This window comes from Nyctereutes procyonoides, unplaced genomic scaffold, assembly GCF_905146905.1.
Source record: "Nyctereutes procyonoides isolate TBG_1078 unplaced genomic scaffold, NYPRO_anot_genome, whole genome shotgun sequence".
NCBI lineage: Eukaryota > Metazoa > Chordata > Mammalia > Carnivora > Canidae > Nyctereutes > Nyctereutes procyonoides.
Window position 1 is genome coordinate 72,197,686 of NW_026575126.1, and position 23,106 is coordinate 72,220,791.

Genomic DNA, 23,106 nt, shown 5'->3' on the forward strand with positions numbered 1-23,106 from the left:
CTGGCTTTTTGACTTTGTGCCCATCTGATTGGGTGGGAAATGGGATCTCCTTGTGGCTTGCATTTGCATTTCCCTGCTGACTGAGAGACTCAGCGGCTGTCCCTGCTGTCCTGTAGCACCCTCTCCTCGAAAGCTGCCTATTCTTACCTGTCTGGTTCTTACCTTCCTATCTGGGGTGCCCTCAGATCTTCCCTCATGTCACATATGGGGATGCACCCAGCCTCTGATTCTCCCGCCCTGGCCATCCCCAGTGACTCTCCTAAGGGCTCCATCCCTTGGCCTCCTACCCCCCCACTCGGTGTCCCTTGGGGACCTCATACCTGATGTCCCAAAAGGACACCTTCTCCGAGGTCCCTCCCAGCATGGAGAGGTTCCCCCTCCTGCTGGGACCCTGGGTGCTCCCTCCACACCCACACTGTTTGCCATCAAATGCGGCTCAATACCTCTCCCCCCTCTGGCCCCTCCAGCCCCTGCCTCTGTTGTGGCTCAGGCTGCATGGTCGTGTCCCTTGTCTGTCAAACATCCCCCAGGACAGTGGCCTCCCTGCCCTCATTCCCCGCAGTGCCCTCATCAGCTCCCTGGTGGTTTTGCCAACAGGCACATCTGATCTGTCACACCCTTTGCTTGACATCCTTCGAGGCCCCTTATCCACTCAGGCTGGTGCCAGTGTGTGACTGGGAGATCCCCACCCCTCCCTCTCTGCCTCTGGATTACCCCCACACACACATTTTATTTTATTTTTTAAGATTTTATTTATTTATTCATGAGACCCACAGAGAGAGGCAGAGACACAGGCAGAGGGAGAAGCAGGCTCCTCGCAGGGAGCCTGAGGCAGGACTCGATCCCAGGACCCCAGGATCATGCCCTGAGCCAAAAGCAGATGCTCAACCGCTGAGCCACCCAGATACCCCTCCTCCCCACATTTTAACCACTAAATCCTCAACTGTTTGGTTGACCTAGCAGAACACAGTCTCTGCCTGAAGTTCCCCTCCCCGCCCCCCGCACCCCACTCCCTCCTCTCATGGGGCTGCTGTGGCCTGAGCCTCAGGGCTTGTGGGGAGTGCTCAGGGGCCACACTGAGTTCACCTCTGGGTGCCATATCACCTGGCACTCAGGTCATAGGGTTGAGGGGGTATGTGGGCCCCCTGGCTGCTGACCCCTGAGGGAGGAGGAGGACGAGTAAGCCAGGAGAGCCCCTGGGGTTGGTGGAGGTGGTGGGCCTAGGTTTGAAGGCTGGGCTTGTCCCCGCAGTGGTCCTGGCCCAGTGTCTGTCCAGCCGAGGGTGCGGTGTGAGCGGTGGCCGGGCCTCCACAGTGGGATTCCCACCGCCTGCCTCCCTCGCCCTCTGGGTGATGCCAGTGCCCCGGATGTGGGCTTTCCACTGCCCTAGTTGGCACCTTTCCGCCCATTCCATTGAGGCCACACCCTGAGCCTCCTATTGGCGGAACATTCTTGGGCCTCGTCCTCCCCGCCACGACTGCAGCAGCCACCCCCAGCGCAGCTGAAATGGAAACCCTGAAATGCAGCCCGGGTTTGTCTTTGGTAAATGGCCATTGAGGGCAGCACAAAAGGGGGCCTGTTGGTCTGAACGCTGCCGGCCCTCCTCTCCCCTCCCGTGCCCGCCTTGCCTGGCACCCCAGGCCTCCCGACATCAGAGTAGACACCGATCGGAGTGGCGGCTGCTGCGTGCTAGGCGTGGAGGGCCGCCCGTGGGCCTGTGTTCAGACTCACTCGTCCGTGCTCCCTGCCCTGCCCTGCAGGCGATGCAGCAGGCTCACACCAGCTGAAGACCCACAGCTACTTGCGGTGGGTGGGCTTTGGACCCACATTGCCTTAAGTCTCCTCCCTCCTGGTCTCCCAGGCCTGCCCCACCCCCTACAGGGTGGCCGGAGGCCAATTTATCACCCTGTCCTGGCTTTTCCCAAGAAAGCCTTTCCTTCCTCAATCCCACGAGCAGGGCTGAGTCACAAAGGGGTGATTGGCCCCGGGTTCCTCCCCCTCTTCCTGCTCACCACTTCTTCTCTCCTCCCCTCTCCCCTTCACAGGCTCTCCCAGCTTCGGAGACCCTGGGGTGGGAGTGGCTGCTGGCCTCTCCTGCCTGGTCCTCCCTCCGGCCGGCATTGGTGGTGGGACTAGCGAATGCAGCCAACTCCTCTGGTCTCCTTTGTCAGTGAGGCACCCAGGCGCTCTCCGCGGAGGCCAGGGGTCTCACAAATGTTAGTCCAGGCTGGGGGACGCCAGCCTAGGGAGGCAGGGGAGGGCCAGTCCCGGGGCTGAGTCCAGCATGGCCACTGAGCAGCCTGTGACTTTGGGTGAGTCCCTCAACTTTTCTGAGCTTTCTGTGTTCCTCCCTTGAGATGGCTTCTGGCTCATCGGGGCTTGGGAGGAATAATAAGGCCACATTCCTATAAGGAAGGACAAGCTGCTGGGATCTTCAGGGTCTAGGAGGGAGGAGGGCAACTCTGGGAGCCTCCGGAAGCTTCCCCTGGGAGGAGTGTCCTAGAGATTTGTGGCTTTGGAGGCCTTTGTCCTCTGGGCAATGGCAGGTGTGCCCTCACACAGGGTTTCCGGAACACGGGCTCTGTGCCAGGCTCTGTGCTGGGGCTGGGTTCTCAAAGAAGCTGGGGCCCCGCCTGGGGTTGCCCGTGAGCTCCCAGGAGGCGAGATGAAGATAAATGAGAACGGTGTCATCTTTCCTTGGCTCAGCGTGCAATCCTGAGGCCTCTGTGGGCCAAAGGTTCGGGGAGACTCTACAGAGGAGGAAGCATTGGGCTAGGTGTCTCATAGGTGATTGGAACAGGTGAAGTGAAGCAGGTAAGAGAAAAAGCACAAGTGGGGTCTGGGAAGGTGTCAGGTGTGTAGTGAGGGAATGCAGGGTCATTAGTAGCAGTGTGGTTGAGAAGCCTCCGATGCTAGGGACACTGTTAGAGTGCCTGGTCCCTGCCTCAGAGGACATGCTGGCTAGCTGGAAGGTCGCCATGCCACCAGACTGCCTGCTGGGCTGGTCATCATAAGCTACTTAGTCCTATGTGCTGAGGATGTGAAGGGGGGCTTCCTAGGTCCCTTGTCAGGACAAAGGATACCACAGCAAACAAAATAGACCCTAGTCCCTTTCCTTGAGCAGTAGCGAAAGCCAAAGCAGGATGGAGAGGGGGCAGACTGAGTAGGGGTTGTAATCTTAGAAGGGGACATTGGAACAGATACTTGAAGGTGATGACCAATGAACCTCGATATTTGAGGTAGAGGGAACAGCATGTGCAAAGGCCCTGAGGCTGGAGGATGCTTAGTGTGGTCCAGGAGTGGCTGGAGGCCAGCATGGCCAGTGTAAGTGGGCAAGGGCCATAGTGCTTGGAGGAAGGAGATGAGGAGGGCTTTGAAGGCTGGCACACTACTATGGAGAACATTCAAGGATTTTATTTTTTTATATAATTTTTAGAAGTTAAGATTTAACTAATATACCATAAGATTCACCCATTTTAAATGTATAACTTGGTGACAAATTAATATTTAGTATAAATACAAGTTGTGTGGTCATCACAATCCACTTTTGGAACACTTCTGCCTTCTGGAAAGTTCTCTCATGCCTATTTGTGGTCAATTCCAGCTCCCACCCCCAGGCAACCCCAGATCTGCTTTCTGTGTCTATAGTTTTGAAACTTCCTCTAAATAAGAATCATGCAATATGTAGTCTTTTGTGTCTGGCTTCTTATTGCTGCACCTTGTAGAGGGTGGCCAATATCGTTGCATATGTTATAGTCACTTATTATTGCCAAGGAATGTTCTATTATATAGATATGCTGCTTACCATTCACCAGGTGATGGGTATTTGATTGTTTCCATTGTTTGACTATTGTGAATAAAGTTACTATGAACATTTTTTACAGACTTCTATATGAACATGTGTTTTTATTTCTCTTGGGCAGTTGGATCATATGGTAGATAGATATTTAACTTTTTTTTTTAGATTTTATTTATTTATTTATTTTTAAAAGATTTTATTTATTTATTCATGAGAGACACACAGAGAGAGGCAGAGGGAGAAGCAGGTTCCCTGTGGGGACTCTGATGCGGTACTTGATCTCAGGACCCTGGAGTCATGACCTGAGCAAAAGGCAGATGCTCAACCACTGAGCCACCCAGGGGTCTCTAACTTATTTTGACTTTGTTGTTTTTAAGTTTATTTACTTTTTAAATAATTTCTGCCCCCAGTGTGGGGCTTGAACTCAGAACCCCCAAGGTCAAGCATCATATGTTCTCTCCCTACTGAGCCAGCCAGGCACCCTAGGTATTCAAATCTTTTATTCCTTTTCCATTAGGTTGTTTGTCTTCTGATGAGTGAGTGATCAAGTTCCCCATGTGTTCTGAATAGAAGTCTTTTATTAGATGTATGATTTGTAACATTTTTCCCTGGTTGGGGGAGTTTCATAAGAGAAGGGCCCAAAAGGCACGGGGAAGGGATTCCTTGCATCTCATTCTGTTCCCAGCAAGAGGTCTTCCTCTGCCCCACACACATGGGGCCCTACCTCAGGATTTCCTAGGTCAGAGGGCCTCCCCTGCTAAGTCGCTGGAGCAGAAGGCCAGTTAGCCACCCAGAGGTGGGATATTCCCTGTCGCCAGAGAGCAGGCTCCCTCGCCCCTGCTGGCTCAGTGAGTCATCGGGGTTTGGGTCATTCAGGCTTGGGCTCAAGCTTGTGCTGGGGGAATGCCGATGGGGCCTAACTGAACCAGAGAGAGATGTCTGCAACCCACAGGTACTTCCCTAGGGCATGTGCTTCCCGGAGGGCCAGGTTCTGGAGAGCAAGGGAGCAGCCTCATATTCCCACTGATCCAGCAACTCCCAGGCCCCAGAATTCCTGGGGTGTCAGAGTCATCCAGCAGAGGGTTAGAATGTTGGGTTTGGAAGGCTCTAGGACCAAGGTAAGGCTGACAGCCATGTTCCATATTCCTGTTGGCTCACCTGGGTATGTGGGTGTCATCACTGTGTGCCTTGGGGGAGCTTATTTGTCTCTGCTCTCAGGACTGGCAGCCCTGCATGAGGAGCCGTCTGTCCCATGCTCAGGTCATAGTGTTGCTGGCTCAACTTGCTGACCGGAGAGGCATTCTGAGGCCACTTTGCAGATTCCTGCTGTGAGCATTGTGGGTTGGCCTCTACAGTAGTCAGAACTTTTTTGGTTGCAAGTGACAGTGTCCCTCAAATATGTTTAGGCGAAAAGAGAAAATGATGCACGGGTATAAGGATTTGTTGACTGGTATAAGTGAAGAGCTCAAGTGATCAACTTCAGGCTCAGCTGCATCCAGGCCATCCAAATCTAGCAATTCAGCTCTGCTCTCTCCATGTTGGCCTCATTCCCTGGCAGACTCCTCCATGTAGTAACTGGGATGGCCCTGTAGTTCCTGGCATCCAACCCACACCCAGGCAGCCCCAGAGAAAGGAAATAACCTTCCTGAAAGGTACCAGCCAGAGTCCAGGCCCTGGTGCTCTTTGGGTCATGTGATCTTTCCTTCACTAACCACGCGGACTCTGGCCAGGCCTGGGTCATGTGCCCACTCCCCATGTGTGTGGTGGGTCAGCCCATATAAATCTTACAGATCGAGAAAGGAGCAAAGGGTTGGGGTAAGGATGTGGAGTGTGGCTGGCCTGACAGAGGGGGCATCTCCTACTGCATCAGAGCCGAGCACCCAGAGAGCACTGTTCCCGAGGTCCCCAGGGGTGATACCCTTGCCCAGAAACCTCTGCCCCTCCAGTGGTGCTCTGTATCCCCTTTCCCAGCTGGACTGTGTGCTCCCCAGATAGAGCACTCTGGGGCAGGATGGGGCCTGGCCGTAGCGAGCCCTTCACCAATGTCTGGTGCCGAAGAGGGTGTGTGCCCAGGACAGCAGAGGAGAGGCCAGGGCGCCACGGCGGGGGAGAGGCCAGGGGATGGCGGAGGAGAGGCCAGGGCGCGGTGGTGGGGCTGAGGCCAGGGTGCGGCGGGCCTGTCTTGTCTGCCTCTCCGCGGTCCCCCTGCAACCGGCCTCGTCTTGCTGCCATGTGGCTCCCTGAGCTGACCACCTGGAAGACGAGGCTTTCCTGTCTCAGGAGCCACCTTTGTCAAGCACTACTGCCCTATAGGGCTGGGCGTCGTCCCCCTCGGCCTTTTCAGAAGGGCAGGGGCTGTAATGGTGCAGGGCAGGCAGAGAACGTGGCAGATCCATCCTGGCAGGGGACCGAGGCAGGTGTTGGCCTCCATGTGTGCACGGATCCCCACCCTTGGTGTGGGGTGGCAGGTGCTGGGACGGTGAGCAGAGCTGGCAAGGTGGGACAGTGTGCCAGTTGATGGAACTAGGTGTTGCTCTGTCCCACCTGTGTCAGGAGCCATGAGTGGTTCCCTGGTCCCACAGGGCCTGGGGGCCATTGCACAGCGACCCCCAGGCTACCCACGTGTGTCAGAATCCACACCAGCCTGTGTTGTGTGAGAGTCACGTTCGGCTGTTGGTGGCTGTGCTGAGCTGCGTGGTCCTGGTGGAGGGCTGTATCACTGCAGACCCCCAAACCCAGGAGGTGGGCAGAGAGCGTGTACCTGGCCTCAGAGTCCAGCAGCCAGGACACATGTCAGGCCACACCATTGCCACACCAGGCCCATGCTTGCTGCCACTGCTCTGTGCCTTGGTTTCCCTATCGAGGAAAGAGGGTGGGCATGGTGGCCCCTGCCCCCCTGGGCGGGGGGTGTGTGTAGGAATCCTGCCGTGTCACCGTTGGGGTGCCCTGGCAAGTGGTGACATCATGATGTGATCACTCTCATCTACCTGCAGGTGAGTGACGATGGCAGAGAGGACGTGACCCACGCGGACCCCTCACACACCGAGTGGCACCACCATGCAGAAGCCCAGCGGCCTGAAGCCCCCCGGCCGTGGGGGGAAGCACTCGAGCCCCATGGGCCGGACATCCACCGGCTCGGCCTCCATGTCTGCTGCGGCGGTGGCCACCGGCTCCAAGGAAGGTGCGTGGGGCGGCAGGGCCGGGGTGGGGAGTGCTTCCCCTGGAAGACCCCCCTGGTGACCAGCCTGGGGCTAGCAGTACACGGAAGTCCTTCTTTCTGTCTGGCCGTCCTCCCTTTCACATTTGACTCGGCATGCTTTATGCATGTTGTTCTTTTTCACACTCCCCCGACTTGGGAGGCACGTCCTACTGTTGGCTCTGCTCGGGATGAGAAAGTGGGGATCCAGGTGGGCATGGCACTGTGCCCCAGTCACTCAGCCAGGATTCAGACTCCAGCCTCCACTGGCCTCTGCCTCCACTCGTTCCCTTCTGGGGTCAGAGCTTATCCTTGGAGCCAGCCCCATTTCCCGTCAGCCTTCTTGTCTGCCACCCAGAACCATGCCCGTTAGCCTTTCGGTATCTGAACTTTCCTTCATCTTCCTGCTACTGGGCAGGCGTGAGGGCCGGGTGCCCGGGCTGGGGGTGCAACTTGGACAGCAGAGGGGTGGAGGACAGCTGTCAGCTACGTGCGTCTCTGAAGATGAAAGAAAGGTAGCCCATGGTGGAATATTTAGGAAGTTAGGTGCAGAGGTAAAATTGCCTGTAATCTCACCCCCTAGAGGCAACTGTTATTTCGGTTTATGTCCTACTTTTTTTCTCTTCTTACCTATTTGCAATCATGCTGCATATACAACTTAAGAATCTGGTTTTTCCTTCTAAGATGATCAAGTGGATTTTTCCACATCGTTTTTAATGGCTGTAAAATATCCTATCCATGCAACAAATATAAATCAAAGACTTGCTTTGTTGACACAGTCTTAACCACCAGAGTTCTTGTTCTGAGCAAAACCGGATGTGGGCTCGGCCCTCGGGGCTGCCGTTCTGGTGGGGAGCAGGGGGGTTGAGGGTTGTGAGATCCTAGAACTAGGACCTGACCAGGTCTGGGAGGTCAGCCCTGAGGATAGACATGTGAGCTGAGGTCCAGAGGGTGACAGTATAGTAGTTGAAGAGGGGAGGGTGTTCTGGGGAGAGGGAATAGCTTGTGCAAAGGCCCAGTGGCAGAAGAGCACATGGCAAATATGAGAGAGGGAAAGAGAGTGTGACTGGCACGTGGTCAGTGACAAGTGTGCCAATAAGAGAGGGTGGGCCAAAGTGGGGACAGCTTGGGGCTGTCCAGGGCATTTCACTTCTGTTGTAATAACACTGGAAAACCTTTGGAAAGTTTTAAATCAAAAGGAATATGATAAAAAAGAATTGGAAGCATATTCTTAGCTCATTCTCTGCAGTTGGGGATGACTGTTTCCTATTTTTCACTTTGATAAATGACGCTGTGATGAATGTCTTTGGGCAACAAATCCTGGTTTTGATTACACTCCAGCTACTCCAGCTAGCAGGGTAAGACGCTGTTGGTCTCATCTGCTTAGTACATAAGTTTGGAGAGGCAAAAAAAAAAAAAAAAAAAAAAAATTTGCCAGGGGCCAGATTAGGCAATCTGGGCCCTGGGTGGAGTCAAGGAAAGTTTGAACCAGAGGTATGGACAGCTGGCAGAGCCAGGGCCCCAGCAGAGCTAGGGTGGGAGGGTAAAGAAGCTGTGTGGCACAGCTCCTGGGCAGACCTCTGTAGCTGGGCTTGCCCAGAACAGCCCCATAGGAGGCCCAGACTTCGTTACAACGTGGCAGATCCTCTACTCATGAGAGACATTCGTGAGTAACAGGAAGAAGCCAAAGAGAGAAAACAAAGGGGAAAGGATGTTCCGGGTGGATGGAATGAGTGATGCAAAGGCCCTGCAGCAGAAAAGGACCTGGTTTGTTAGAGAGGGAAGGCAGACAAGTCTGGGTGGAGAGGAGTTGGAAAGAAGGTTGGGGAGGGTAGCAGAGGGCAGATGGTGAAGGGCAGGGATTCAGGTAGGTGTTCGGGGTGACCAGAGCTGTTGGAGGGTATTAGAGGAATGACTGGGTGCTCACATCCCTCAGCCCACTGTGTGGAGATTGGGTAATGGGGTGAGGAGAAATGTGGCCACCCAGGCCAGGAAGCCCGCACTCACTGCCGGGGCTGGGGAGGTCAGGGGTGGCCACCAAGAGTGGGGCATCAGGGGAATGGGAATGAGCTCAGCCTTTAGGATGTGTGGAGAGGAGAAGGACCTGCTTACAGTGGAGGAAGAACATGAGCAAAGGCACCAAGCTGAGCCTGGTCCAGTGGGGTGGTAGGGGCGGGGGCCTGTAGCCACTGTCTGGGAGAAGGTCAGCAGCCTGACCTGATTCTCTTGTCTCCTGGAGACAGCTCCATGGCACCTTCTGGGTTTTTCCCTCATTGCTCTCTCCCTGACCAAGAGGGGCCTGAATTCTGGCTCTGATCCAGCCCTTCATACCCCTTCTAATGGCCCCTGCTGTGTGACCCTCTAAGAGTGACTTAACCTCTCTGAGCCACAAATGGGATCACATCATTTCTCCGATTGGATCAAGAGTTAATGAGTGTGAAGTGCCTGCAGGTACAAAACTCATTAAAGACTCATTTTTTTTCCTTTCCCCATCCATCCATAGTCCCGTCACAAAAATTTAGAAGTGTGATAGGAGAAGCACCCATCAGCCTCCTTCTTAAGCTAATAATCAGAGCCACTACTGTGATAGAGTTCCTTCTAGTCTTTTTGCCTATTTTTTTTTAAGATTTTATTTATTTATTTATGAGAGACACAGAGGCAGAGACACAGGCAGAGGGAGAAGCAGGCTCCATGCAGGGAGCCCGATGAGGACTCGATCCCAGGACCCCAGGGTCACCACCTGAGCCAAAGGCAGATGCTCAACCATTGAGCCACCCAGGCACCCCTAATCTTTTCACCTATCGGATGTATTGTTTTAAGCAGTTAGATCGTGGGCCGTGCCCAGGTCTCCACCTCACTGTTCCACGTCTTCCTGCCTTTGGGGGGATGTGCCCCGGGTGCTACTGTACTCTTTGCTGTCATCTTGAATGGGCTACACTGTGTGGCCTGCTGCTTGCTTCCTAGTTACCCTGCCCGGGGCAGAGCCTCTGAGGGTGGGGGCTGGTGGTCTAACTACCCCCAACTCCCCTCTGCGTCCCCTGCAGGGACTGTTCCAGAGAGAGGAGGTGCTGCTCAGTGAAGGCCTGATTGATTACAGAGCCATACCCCTGTGTCCACCGCTGGGCATGCAGGCAGCCTCAGCTGCAGCTGGGCTTGGTGTCATCATCCCCCTCTGGCACTGCTGCTGCTGCTGCAGCTCCCCAGACCCCAGCAAGACTCCCAGGTGGTGGGGCCAGAGCAGAGAGCCTGGAGCAATGGGCCTGGTGAGAGGGGAAGGCAGATTTCTTTTTCCTTATTTCTTTTCTTTTCTTTTCTTTCTTTCTTTCTTTCTTTCTTTCTTTCTTTCTTTCTTTCTTTCTTTCTTTCTTCTTTCTTAGACTTTAAATGAATATATTTATTTATTCATGAGAGACATAGAGAGAGGCAGAGACACAGGCAGAGGGAGAAGCAGGCTCTCCTGTGGGGAGCCCGATGTGGAAGTTGATCCCAGGGCCCCGGGATCATGCCCTGAACTAAAGGCAGACACCCAACTGCTGAGCCACCCAGGCATCCCGGAAGGTAGTTTTCTGAGGCCCGCAGCTGCTCTTGTCTCTGCTCTGGCTCTCGGGCTCTTGGAGCAAGAGCCTCTGGAGAGGAGGAGGGGCAGGTGGAAGCCCCAGAGGACAGGGTTGGCCCCTCCCCCACCCCCTGGCACTGGCCATCTGTGAGGAGCCCCGGGGCCCCAGGGGTGGGTCTGGTGGAGGCTGGAGTCTGGGGGTGATGGGAGGGGGCCAGCAATAAGCTGGACTCTGCTCTGGGAATCAGGGCAGTGGCTGTCACCCAAAGTATGAGCTCAGCCTCTGGGCAGAGGGTCTGGCCAAGGGCCGGGCCTAGACCTGGACTGATGCCCCTGCCCCCTCAGCCTGTCCTGTCAGTCCCCAGAGCTATAATATACAGGAAGTGGCAGGAACCAAGGGCTGTTGGGGGGGGGACTGTCACACTAGGAGGTGGCCCCAAGGTGGTCAGAGCAGCAGGTATGCTGGAGGGTGGTCTGGGAACCCCAGTGAGGGCAGGGGCAGCCCAGCCAGGCAGGATAGAGCACCCCTGGGGGCTGCTTCAGATCAGGCTGCCAGGGAGGTCTTGCTGAGGGGGTGACACTGGTATAAAGATCTGAGGGAAAAGTAGGAACCGGCCCAGACAAGTGGGAAGAGCAAGCAGGCAGACAGAATAGTGGCTGCAAAGGCTCTGAGTCTTGAGATGTCTGGGAGCCGGAGAGCAGCTCAAGTGGGCAAGGGGGAGTTTTGGGAATGGGCCAGGGCAGGCGCCAGGAGCCCCATCGGGGAGCTGGGAGCTAACGCCAGGGCCGCCTGGGGCTTTGGAATCCATCCCGAGGGTCCAGGCTTCCAGGCTGGTGGCCAGGGCTTCTGCTGGGGTACAGCCCTCCTTTTGAGTCTGGAGCACCCTGCAGGGGTGGGGCACAGTCCGCCACTGCCTTGCAATGGTGGGCAAGAGGGGACGACAGCAGGCTGTGACCAGAAGCCCACAGCCCTTCCCTGGAGTCTGCTTCTGGGCCTCAGGTGGAGGCAGGCCAGGCCAGGTTGTGGGTGTCCCTCCTGTTCCCAACCAGAACAGCTGCAGTGACATGGGGAGGACCCAGGCCTGCTGGACTAAGGGACAGACCATAAGCAGCTCCTCGAGGAGCCTCTCCTGTCCCCGGAGCTGTGGTCAGGCCCCAGAGGTGTCCCATTCAGGAAGGGTGGTGCTTGACACTCTACTTCACCATGACATCTTACCATGCCGCTTCTCACTCATAGCCCAGGGCAAGAACTATTGAAAGAATAGAGATGACAAAACTGAGGCTCGAGCTGTCTTCTGAGTTGCCCAGAACAATAGGGCCAGAGAGTGGTGGGGCTGCTGTGGAGACTCAGACTGGGCCAGGTCTAACGCTGGCTCAGGCAGCTGGCACCTGCTGCCCTGTTGCGGGGGAGAGGGGTGGTGGCTGGCCCCCCAGTTTAGTCCCAGCACCACACTCTCGCCTCCTGTCGTGGGCTCCCATCCTGGGCAGGTGGCAAGCAGGAAGAGTGATTGGTTCTCATTAGGTCAGTCATAACTGTGCCCCAAATTGCCTATGGGCCTTTCTTCATGCTGGGGACCCAGGATATAGGAGGTCAAGGGTGAGTGTGCATTGGTGTTCCCCCTCAAGCATGGAGCAGACCCCGTGGGACATGATCTACCTCTTATTTTTAAGATTTTATTTTTTTATTCATGAGAGACACAGAGAGGCAGAGGGAGGAGCAGAAGTCCCTGCCTGATGTGGGACTCGATCCCAGGACTCCGGGATCATGACCTGAGCCAAAGGCAGACAAACTCAACCATTGAGCCACCCAGACGTCCCCAGGGTCCACCTTCTATATTGTGATCCCCCCAAGGGGTCCACACAGGGCTGATCCCAGAGCTTTTCAGTTCTGGCTTCTGGAGCTGGGGCTCAGATGCCCTCATACCTTGTGGGTGCTCCAGACATGGGCACCAGCCTCCTGTGCCCCCAGGTGGGGCCCTCAGACCTTGGAGTTGGCCTGTAGTCTTGGACACTGGCTCTACCCTGGTGCACCCTGGAGGATTATGTCTTTCACCTTGGTTCTCTGCTCCTTGGGAGGGCAGACGACATCATCCCCATCTTAAGTGACTTGTCCCAGCTGCTGTGCAAACGTGGGCAGAACCAACACAGACTTCCAGCCTTTGCTCCCGCAAAGCCTGCACAAGCCCTGGGCTGCCTCTCACTCCCTTCAAGGTCAACTTCTCCGGCCCTCCTCCCCTAACCACATCCTAAACTTTTTAATGGCATCAGGATGAGGAAAGCCACACTGAGCATTTCTGCGGCTGGGCTGCAGAGCAGGTGGGGGGCAGGGCAGCCTCCTAACGTTCCTGACGTTGCCCATTATCGATCTGGGGGGCAGGGGCCCATCTGCCAGCGCCTGCCTGCTGTGGTGTGGCTGTAGCAGGGCTTCTTCATGGGGAGCTGGCTCTGCTTTTTCCAGGGTAAGCATCCCACGTCTTTCTTCCCCTCTGTCCCCGCCTGAGTCTGCTGGGTGGGGACCCTCCTCTTGGTTTGGGAGTAGGGGGAATGAAAGGGGACTTCTGGGTTCCATTTGGTTCAAGGATGCTGAGCTACCCTTGGGACGGTGCCCATCTCAGAGTGGATTGATAGAGGGTTCTTTCTTCAGGGGTGGCCGGCCAGAGGCCGCGTGGCAGGGGGATGCCGGGCCTGTTGTGGCTGCAAGGGGTGGGCCCTGCCTTGGTCACGGTGGGGGGGGTGGAATCAGCTATGCTATCAGAAGGACTGCTGGAGAGTGGGCCAGGCTGGGGGATGCACTGTGGGAAATCTGGCTCCCTTGAGAAATGCTACGGAGACCCTCTCCTTTTCTTCATGACCTCTGCCCTGAGCACCTGCTGGGGCCTGGAGAGGGCTTAGAGCAGCAGGGCTGCTTTGGGGTTTGTGGCACATTTACCTTGTTGCTTTGGGGTCAGGATTATGGCCAATCTGCATTTTAGCTTTTGTCATGGGCTCCAAGGATGGAAAGGAGGGGGTGTTGGTGTGGGTCCCGCCTCCCAGGCCTGCATTCTGAGATACATCCATCCAATGGAGGTGGTTGGGAAAATGGGGTTCTGCAGAGAGGCTGTGCCAGGGAGGGGTGTTGGATCTGGTCTGATAGACAGGCAGGGTTTCCCTAGAAGACACAGAGAGGGAAAGGCCAGGGTGACCATTCTGTCTGGGACAGCCCTGGATTATGTCTGTGGTCTTGGTGTGACGCTATATTAGTAGCACATCCATTCTCTTCAGGGTGTCTGGTTTGGGATGACAAATCATGTGGTCACCTTCTTTATAGCCCCGTGGTGCTCATTAGCACGTTAAAGGCTCAGACAAGTCCTGCAGCAAAGTAACGATAACCTTGTTTAAGCTACTATTTCTCAGACTTGTTTGAATTTGGAGATTACTTATTTTTGTAATATCTATTAATCCCACGTGGAACTGTGTTCTATGGAACATTTAAAATACTGCTTGCAAAAAAACAAAACAAAACAAAAAAATAAATAAATAAAATACTGCTTGCTTCCTTGAGGGACTGGGTCTTAGCATAGGCACACTTTTTTCCCTCTGGCCTTCAGGGACAAGGGCAGACTTTATTACTACTCCTCAGTTCATAGTATATTGTCACTGTGAGTCCCTGCAAGGCCCATCTTGTGTTTTTGTAAAATTGATACCTTTTTATCATGTTCCCACATCCAGGCATCTGTGTCCATGTTGGGACACTCTTGAGCCCTGCTTTCTGACCAAGTATCACATCAGAAACACCTTTCTGTATAACCTGGAAGAATTATTTTAAAAGTTGCTTAGGGGCCAACTGGGTGGCTCAGTTGGTAGAACACGAGACTGTTGATCTTGGAGTTGTGAGTTCAAACCCCATGTGGGGTATAGAGATTAGTTAAAAAAAATAAAATCTTAAAAAAAAAAGTTGCTTAAGAATCTGAAAGACTTGACCATAATTTGTATAATACTCCCCTATTTTGGGGACACTTAGATTCAGGGTTTTGCTTTTTTTTTTTAAAGATTTAAAAAATTTTAAGTAAATTTTAAACCCAGTGTGGGGCTTAAACTAACAACCCCAAGATCAAGAGTCACATGCTTCACTAACTGAGCCAGCCAGGCACCCCTGGAGGTTTTTTTTGTTGTTGTTTGTTTTGTGAATGATAAGACATGGAGTCAGGTTTTTTTCTTTCTGAATTATTTCTTTGGGAAATGGACCAAAGATTACATTCCCTATTTAATGTTTTCTAATTAAAAATATATTTCTTTTTTAAAAGATTTTATTTATTTATTTGAGAGAGAGCCAGCACAAGCAGTGGGAGGGGCAGAGGGAGAAGCAGACTCCCCACTGAGCAGGGAGCTGGATAATGTGATGATGTGGGGCCAGATCCCAGGACCCTGGGATCATGACTTGAGCAGAAGGCAGACGCCTAACCCAGTGAGCCACCCAGATGTCCCTGTTGTATTTCATTTTTATGATATTTTTAACCAAAGTAATACAGGCTTGTTCTAAAAGTCCTAGGTTAACCTAGAAAGTGTTTGCTGTCTAGCATTGAAATGACCTGGGTGGGGAGTGATGACGTGAGTGGGTTTGTGTTTGGGGGGGGGCTCCCTAGTGTCTCTGGGAGCAGGTGAAGCAGGACAAGGGGTGCTGGAGGTTGAGAGAGACCCTTCTGGAGGCTGCTGTGTCAGATTGTGTGAAGTCTCACGGGCCTGATCCCTAGAGGGGCCTCTGAGACTCTAGAGGGAGGTGGAGTTATTTCTTCTGTGGAATTACTAGATATGATGAATAACTGGATTAGGGGCCATGGTGAGGGGGAAGGGGCAATGAGGACTTGTGCTCTGAATAAATGGGTGTTGGGGGATACACTCTCTGTACAATTGGGGTGTACAGAGGAGAAGCTCCTGCAAGGGGTCATTGTGATCTAGAATGTCAAGTGTGAAGTCCTAGGGGACTTCCAGGCAGGGGCAACTGTTAGAAGGACACGTCTGGTAGCCAGGGAAGGGATCTGGACTGGAGAGAGCAGTTGGGGCCCAACTTTTAAGTCTTCTCTTTTACAAAGAGAATGATTAGCAGGGACAAGGCAGCATGTAAGCAGTAGCTAAAGGTGCAGGAGTGGGTTAGGTTGTAGGGGGGGCACTCCCAGGGCTCCCCAGGTCCCGACCACAGAAGGGGGACATTCCTCCTGCCTCTCGCCCCTCCCCTCCTGCTCCCTGCTTTGGAGACAGAGCAGAGACTTGGTGCATCTCGGTCTTCTATCCTGTCCATCATTCAGGGAGTCTATAGAGAGAACTAGGATTTTATCGTATCTGTGTTTTTGAGGTTATTGCTCTATGGTGGAAACACTATATAATCTCTTTTCAACTCTGTGTTCAGCGACACCATGCTGGTAGCTTGAAACTGACCACGGAAATTGGCAAACGCTACAAATCGGGGTTATTAATTTTCTCCTGGAGACCTCATTGGTAAGCCTTTCCCAGCACCCCACCAGCTGGAACACAGGTGGACAGAGGACCACCAGGGGGGCAGGCATGGGCAGAGGAGGCAGAGAGGAGTCCAGAAGAGCAGAGAACCAAGTAATGTAAATACAGCCCCACTTGGTGTTTTGTTTTGCTTTGTTTTGTTTTTTTAAAGATTTTATTTATTTAATCATGAGAGATACACACAGAGAGAGGCAGAGGCACAGGCAGAGAGAGAAGCAGGCTCCAAGCAGGGAGCCCGACGTGGGACTCGATCCCGGGTCTCCAGGATCACGCCCTGGGCTGAAGGTGGCGCTAAACCGCTGAGCCACCTGGGCTGCCCTGTTTTGTTTTTTAATAAAATTTATTTATTTATTTGAGAGAGAGAGAGAATATCCAAGCAGACTCCCACTGAGCGCAGAGCCCGGCCTAGGGCTCAATCTCATGAGTCATGAGGTCACGACCTGAGCCGAATCCAAGAGTCCAGTGCTTAACCGGCTGTGCCCCCCAGGTGCCCTGAAATACGGCCCCACTTTGTGTGTGTTTTTTAAGGTACACAGTATATGTATGCACGTATGTGCACAGGATAAAGTCCAGAGAAACATGTTCCAAGATAATAACTGTAATTGTGTTTGTATGGTGGAGCTATAGATGCTTTCCTTTTTTCAAAAAAAGTCAGTGACTATTTTTTTCTGCAGTGGACATGAATGATCTTATGTAGCATGAACATTTAAATAGAAGGAGAAAAGCTAGTTTGTGAGAAGGACAGTGGGTGACCGCAGGTGGGGTGTCAGTGGGGGAAGCTGTTATTTTGTGGGCTGGGGGTGGTGTTTGTGGCTCGCAGGGAGAGCCACTGAGGGGGGAGAGGCGAGAGATAGTGGGGAGACCAAAGGGGGATAGAGGTTGGCTTCTAAAAGGAGGAGAGCATTCATAGCTTTCCTGTAGAAACGAAGGGCAAATGGTGGGCTCAGGGAGGTGCAGAGGTGGGAGGGAGACCCCGTGGATCAGGAGCTGCGTGGAGTGAGCCTCTGTCCTTAGTGGAAGGAATGGGACGGGAAGAACCATGGCGGCCCCTCCTTCTAGGAACGGGACCAGCTCTGAGCAGGGAGCTTGCATTGAGGGGCTGCTGGCCTGGGCGCTAGAGTTTAAGCAGAGCCCCTTGAGCTCCTGTTTAAGTACCGGAGGCAAGCATACAGGTGGAACACAGGTAGATCTCTGGAAGGATGAAGCGGGTAGAGGGCGATGCAGGTGGACTGGCTTTTAGGAGAAGCAGTCAGGGAGGGCTTCTCTGAGGAGGTGAGGAGTGAGCTGTGTGACTGTCAGGGCAGAGGTTCTGGAAGGCGCTCCTGCCCCCATTCACAGTGAACCTTCTCTCTCCAGCCCCAGGCCCCCATGAATCTAGCTTGTTGTTATCTGCACCCCATTTGTCAGTGCCTGTAGTCCCTAGCATCTGACCCTGGGTGCTCTGGGAATGGGGTCCCTGGCAGCTGAGATTCGGCAGGTGTGGGCAAAGTCTCTCCCCACTTCCCCAGGCAGGGTGGGACCCAAGCTGCGGCAGGGGGGGGGGGGGATGTGTTCTCGCCTGGGTATCCCCTCCACTGCAGCAGGCCACCAGCTGCTGCCACCCCCACACACACACACACACACCAGGCCCCTCAGCCTTTTTCCTCAAAGTCCTGCTTTGAACTTGAAACCAGCAGTAAATTCCCTTGTGCCTGGGGTCTGAGAAAAGGACCAAGTGTTACACAGAGGGTTAAGTTTCTTGCTACCCTTTGCTTTCTTGGGGGCTTGCTGGGCGTGGGGGCCAGGCTGCTCCATGCTGGGGGGCTTGGAGGGAGGGAGGCCCAGGCCCTACCCTCAGGGAGCTTCAGGAACCTGCCTCAGAGCCCCAGGGGGTGTGCCGGGGGAGCCAGCCAGGTCTGATAGCTCTGGGACAACAGGTGGGACAGGAGACCGTGAGGTCCTGGCTGTCTCTGCTCAGCCCTTAGTTGCCCTGTGCGGAAACAGGCCCAGATAGGGAAATGGGCTTGGCCAGGCCTTGCCCGTGGGTTGCCGATGGCTCCTTGGAGGGAAGGGGGCTCTCTCCGGGTTTTCCTTACCTTCCCAAGCCCAGGCCTCCAGAGGCTTTCCAGTGCGAGTCAGGGATTGGACGGGGGTTTGTCCCCGCCAGGCTGGGGCAGCCCAGGGCGCCAGAGAGGAAAAATGATGTGAAACCCCCAAGCATGGTCGTCGCCACAGGCCTGGGACCTGGATTTTAGCAGCTGCTGGAACAGCTGGTCTCTGGCCTGTGACCCTGGAAGGGGCAAGGGTGGGGAAGAAAGATTACCTGAGGGCCTGCCTGGCTCGGGACAGCTGGGGAGGGTGACAGCTGGGCGGGCAGCTTCTCGCCAAGAATAGCCACACTCGGTCCCCCTCGACCTGGGACCCTCCTCTGTGCTCTAAGCATCAAGGCCAGGTAGGCACAGCTGCCCAGATCAGTTAGCGGGCATCGTAGAGCCCCAGGGCACGGGGAAGCATTCTAGAAACGGATAAGGGAAGGGTGCGTGCCATACACACGAGCACATGGGGGCCTGGGAAGGGGGAGGGCTTTGAGCCAGACCAGCTGGGCTTGACTCCTGCCTGGGCAGCTCTGGACAAGAGTCATGACCTCTACTTCCTAATCTGCACGATAAGAATATAACGTAGAGAAAGTATCCAGTCTGTCGAAGAGCGTGCCATCGGCACTTCATAGGTGGTAGCGGCTATCTTAATAACCATGGTGTTGGCTCCGTGTTGACGGACCCCATGGCTCCTTGGGCAGTGTCACGAGGAGGGGAGGGCTGGGCCATATTCCAATGTGTGGCTTCCTCCACCTACAGCTGCTTTTCAGAGCAGCTTTCCCTCAGGAAGTTGCTCACTGGATCTGTAGGGGGTTGGGAGGGTGGACAGAGTTCCCAGATCCCTGCAGAGTTCCTTATAATATGGGGTTGCCCTAGATCAGGACTGGGGGCCCCCAGGAGCTCAGCCCCAGGCACAGGGAACCAGCAGGACAAGGTCCAAGCTGATGATACTCTGCATGTTTTATGCCAGCTGCAGAGGGCTCAGCACCTGCCTCATTTTACTCAGGGGAGAGCCACTCGCTCAAGGTCACCAAAACCTGTCTGGAAGCCCTTCTTCTGCCTCCTGGGGCCCTTTGTGGGTTTTTATTTTTATTTTTTTAATTCTTTAGTCTTTGTATAAGTTATTCTCGTCAAAATAACACTTGTATGGGCCAGGCACTGAGAACAGCCTCCCTGGGGTTCCAGGGCTTGCTTCTCAGCCACTGTGGCCTCGGCCTGGTGGGGCCTGGGTAGTGGAAGAGAGCCTTGGGTCCCCCACCCCCACACAGGGGTTTTCTCTAAACAAAGTGGAAGGGAACATCCTTACATGGGATGGAGTAAAAGACAAGTTGGGGTTTGGCCAGATTCTAGAAAATGCACCCATTTTCAAGCAAGTCCAAGGGATTTGGGGTGATTATAGTTTGAGGCTGGCACGGTAGGTGCTTTAGTGCACATTTTTTGGTTTGACGTGTATCTGGGCCCTACATCAAGAGCCAGAAGCCTGTGGCCAGTAGGCTCTGCTGCCTGTTGCCTGGGAGCCTTCATAAAGTACCTGATCTCTCCAAGTCTGTTTCTTCATCTGTAAATCAGAGATAACAAAAATCACCTCACAGGATTAACCATGAGGGTCAGATGAGCTGCTGTATGTCCGCCTCTTAGCACAGAGCATCAGTGAATGGGAGTGATTACTATGGTTGTCAGTGAAGTTCAGCAGTGAAGCCCGTTGATCTCATAAGCACCTAGGTCACAGTTCAGATATCCCCTTGGTCAGGACCCCCATCCGGCTGCCAAGGCCCTGGGTGCCACGTGCTTCCCATTACCCCTGCCAGTGACCCTCAGAGAGAACCTGTGGGGCTGGTCTTGTATGTCCGGCTTGACCTTGGACTTGTGTGGCTCCCCCCAGCCCCCAGAAGCTCTGGCTTCCAGTCTTTTTTTTTTTTTTTTTATGATAGGCACACAGTGAGAGAGAGAGAGAGGCAGAGACACAGGCAGAGGGAGAAGCAGGCTCCATGCACTGGAGCCCGACGTGGGACTCGATCCCGGGTCTCCAGGATCGCGCCCTGGGCCAAAGGCAGGCGCCAAACCGCTGCGCCACCCAGGGATCCCTCTGGCTTCCAGTCTTAATACAGCATCCCGCCAGGCCTAGTGCCCAGGGCTTCTTGGCCTTGGCTGAAAGGAAGAGTGTGGTGGGAGCCACTGCCCTGCGGCCCCTCCACTGGCTGCCTCGGAAAGGACTAAAAACATAGGCAGCTCTGTTGGGGGTGTGGCAGCATGTGCTTGCCTCCTGTTCCCATCTCTGTTTCACAAAAGCATCAGTCTCTGGAGCAGAGAAGGAGGAGTCCTCCTCTGTTTGATGCTATGTCTGGTGGAAAGTAGAAGGCAGCCTCCCAACCTTGCGGTGCAAACAGGCGGGCTTCCTGAGCCCCATTGCACAGGAGGCCCTCCGTGAGGCCCAAGGGCCAGATACACACAAAGCACGTGGGGTGGGGCCCTGCTTTGTCTTTCACGAGTGACCTTGAGCTAGTTGCTTGCCTTCCCTCCCATCTTTTCAGCGGGCTGTAGAACATCATGGCCCAGGCTGGGGAGACAGGCCTCTCCCTGGGTTTCAGTCCCATTTCTGCTGTGTGACCTCTCTGAGCCTCAGGGTCATTTCTCCTCTAAAGAGGGGCTAGGCCAGGGCATCCCTGAGCCCAGAGAGCCAGAGTTCAGCCCCAGGAATGTGGGCTTGAAGGGCTTGCCTCCCACACACTACCCCCTTACTTTCCCTGCTCTTTGCAGCCCTGACCCTTTGGGCTGCAGCTCAGGTAGGGAAGGTGAGACTCGGGAGTGGAGCAAGACAGTGTTCTGGCCCCTTCCTGCCCCGAGGTGTCTGGTTGTCACCAGCTGTCAAAGAACAGTCTGAGATTGTTGGTGGGGCCCCAGCTGACTGGGGCAGAGGCAGAGGGATACAGAGAGCACCCTCAGGATCTGAGTCCAGCCTGAGGCCGTAGGGGGGCCTCAGTTTAACAGCCAGGGGCTGGCACCCACTGGGATGGGCAGGTGGCTGCGAGTAACCCTCGAGAATGGGTTCATTCGTGGGTGCCCCTGAGTGGTGATAGGTGTTACTTCCCAAGGAAGCACTCCGCTGAGCTTTGAATCCCGGGAACCCGCGCCAGGGTTAGGAGATAGGGTGAGACCTCGGGCTGCCCAAGGCCCTGTGGCCAGCCACGCCTGCCTCAGTTTCCCCACCAGTTAGCAGGTGCTCAGGGCCCTGACCGCTGCCTCTCTCCCACCCCGCAGGCTCCCCCCTTCACAAGCAGGCCTCGGGCCCTGTGGCCCCCGCCGCTGCTGCCGCCGCCACCACCACTGAGAAGCCAGGCCCCAAGGCGGGCGAGGTGGGCGATGACTTCCTGGGGGACTTCGCGGTGGGCGAGCGGGTGTGGGTGAACGGCGTGAAGCCGGGCGTGGTGCAGTACCTGGGCGAGACGCAGTTCGCGCCGGGCCAGTGGGCCGGTGTGGTGCTGGACGAGCCGGTGGGCAAGAACGACGGCGCGGTGGGTGGTGTGCGCTACTTCGAGTGCCCGGCCCTGCAGGGCATCTTCACGCGGCCCTCCAAGCTCACGCGGCAGCCCACGGCCGAGGGCTCGGGCAGTGATGCGCACTCGGTGGAGTCGCTCACCGCCCAGAACCTGTCGCTGCACTCGGGCACGGCCACGCCACCGCTCAGCAGCAGGGTCATCCCGCTGCGGGAGAGCGTCCTCAACAGCTCGGTCAAGACGGGCAACGAGTCGGGCTCCAACCTCTCGGACAGCGGCTCCGTGAAGCGTGGTGACAAGGACCTGCGCCTGGGAGACCGTGTGCTGGTGAGTCTCTTCCCCCCCACCCACCTCCCCACCCCCAGCCCTGCACACGGGACCTCTGGAGTGGGGGTGGGGGGAGAGGGATATTTGGAGGGGGTTGTGGCGGGATCCAGGTTGGGGCGCCCAGTCCTCATCAGAATCACAGAGTGACCAGGGACACAGGTAAAGTGAGTTCTGGAGACTGTTGCTACATGACCCTGGGCAAGTGTCTTAGCCTTTCTGGGCCTCAGCTTTCCACTTATAAAATGGATTGAAATGCCTCCAGCTGGTACCGGATACTTAGGGAAGTGCACCTTGGGTATTAGCTCTGCTAATCATCCATTGATCCAGCCTACCAGCGTCCATGAGCCAGGTCTGTATTGGAAAAAGCTGAGGACTGCAGTGCTCAAGAGCTCTGGCCCAGGGTCACACCTAATCAGCTGTGACATGATGATCACTATTGCCGTGGGCCCTGGGGTGGAGGGGGTTTGTTCTGTTTGCAGAGGGAATTATGAGAGGCTGGTGCAGTAGCATGAGCAGATCCATGCTGTTAGCACATCTTGCTTGCTACTTTGAGGGGACAGGATGGGAGGGGTCAGGAGTGGAACAGGGGAGTGTCCCTGGGGGCTGCTATGGGACCGGGAGGCTGGACTCTCAGTGTCCTGTCCAGGGTGCTTGTGTTAGGGCTCTTGCTCTGCTGTTCCTACCATGGCTCCCAGAGAAGCCATCCCTGCCTGGCCAGCGGGACCCAGGCACGCTGCCTTACAGCCTCATTGAGCTGTCTCTGGGGATGCCCAGGGCCCCTGCTGGCCATGACCACAACGGGGAAATCACGTGCAGGTTTGTGCCCTTTCTGCTACTGCCCAGCTGTGTGATGTTGGGCAGGTCACTTAACTGACCTTCATCTCCATTCATTCATTCATCATCTGTCCATTCAGCAAAATGAGCAGAGTATCATGCTGCTATAGTTGAGAGCGTTAAGAAGGTTGGTGGAAGACGTCAAGTCTTCACAGTTACTAAGGGCTCTGTCCTGGCAGGGCCTGGTTAGTGTCACGTGACTGCCCTCGGTGTGGTCTGCAACCTCTTTGGGGTAAGAAATGGAGGCTCAGGGTGTTGGCCAGCTCTGGTTGGTCCCCATGCTGGGGGAGCAGGAAGGTTGAACCCCAGTTTGATCCTGTCTGGAATTCCGCCTT

The 23,106-nt window shown here is 55.0% G+C and overlaps 1 protein-coding gene across 3 annotated transcripts in view; it reads left to right on the forward strand.

Annotated features, from left to right (window-relative positions):
- CLIP2 (CAP-Gly domain containing linker protein 2) overlaps nt 1-23,106 on the forward strand; it is a 72,844-nt gene that overhangs the window by 13,360 nt on the left and 36,378 nt on the right. For all 3 annotated transcript variants that reach the window (XM_055340005.1, XM_055340006.1, XM_055340007.1), the window contains exons 3-4: nt 6,793-6,980; nt 21,375-21,937. In XM_055340005.1, the coding sequence (XP_055195980.1) occupies nt 6,857-6,980; nt 21,375-21,937 (687 nt within the window). In that variant the 5' untranslated portion in view covers nt 6,793-6,856. The remainder of the gene's footprint in view (nt 1-6,792; nt 6,981-21,374; nt 21,938-23,106) is intronic.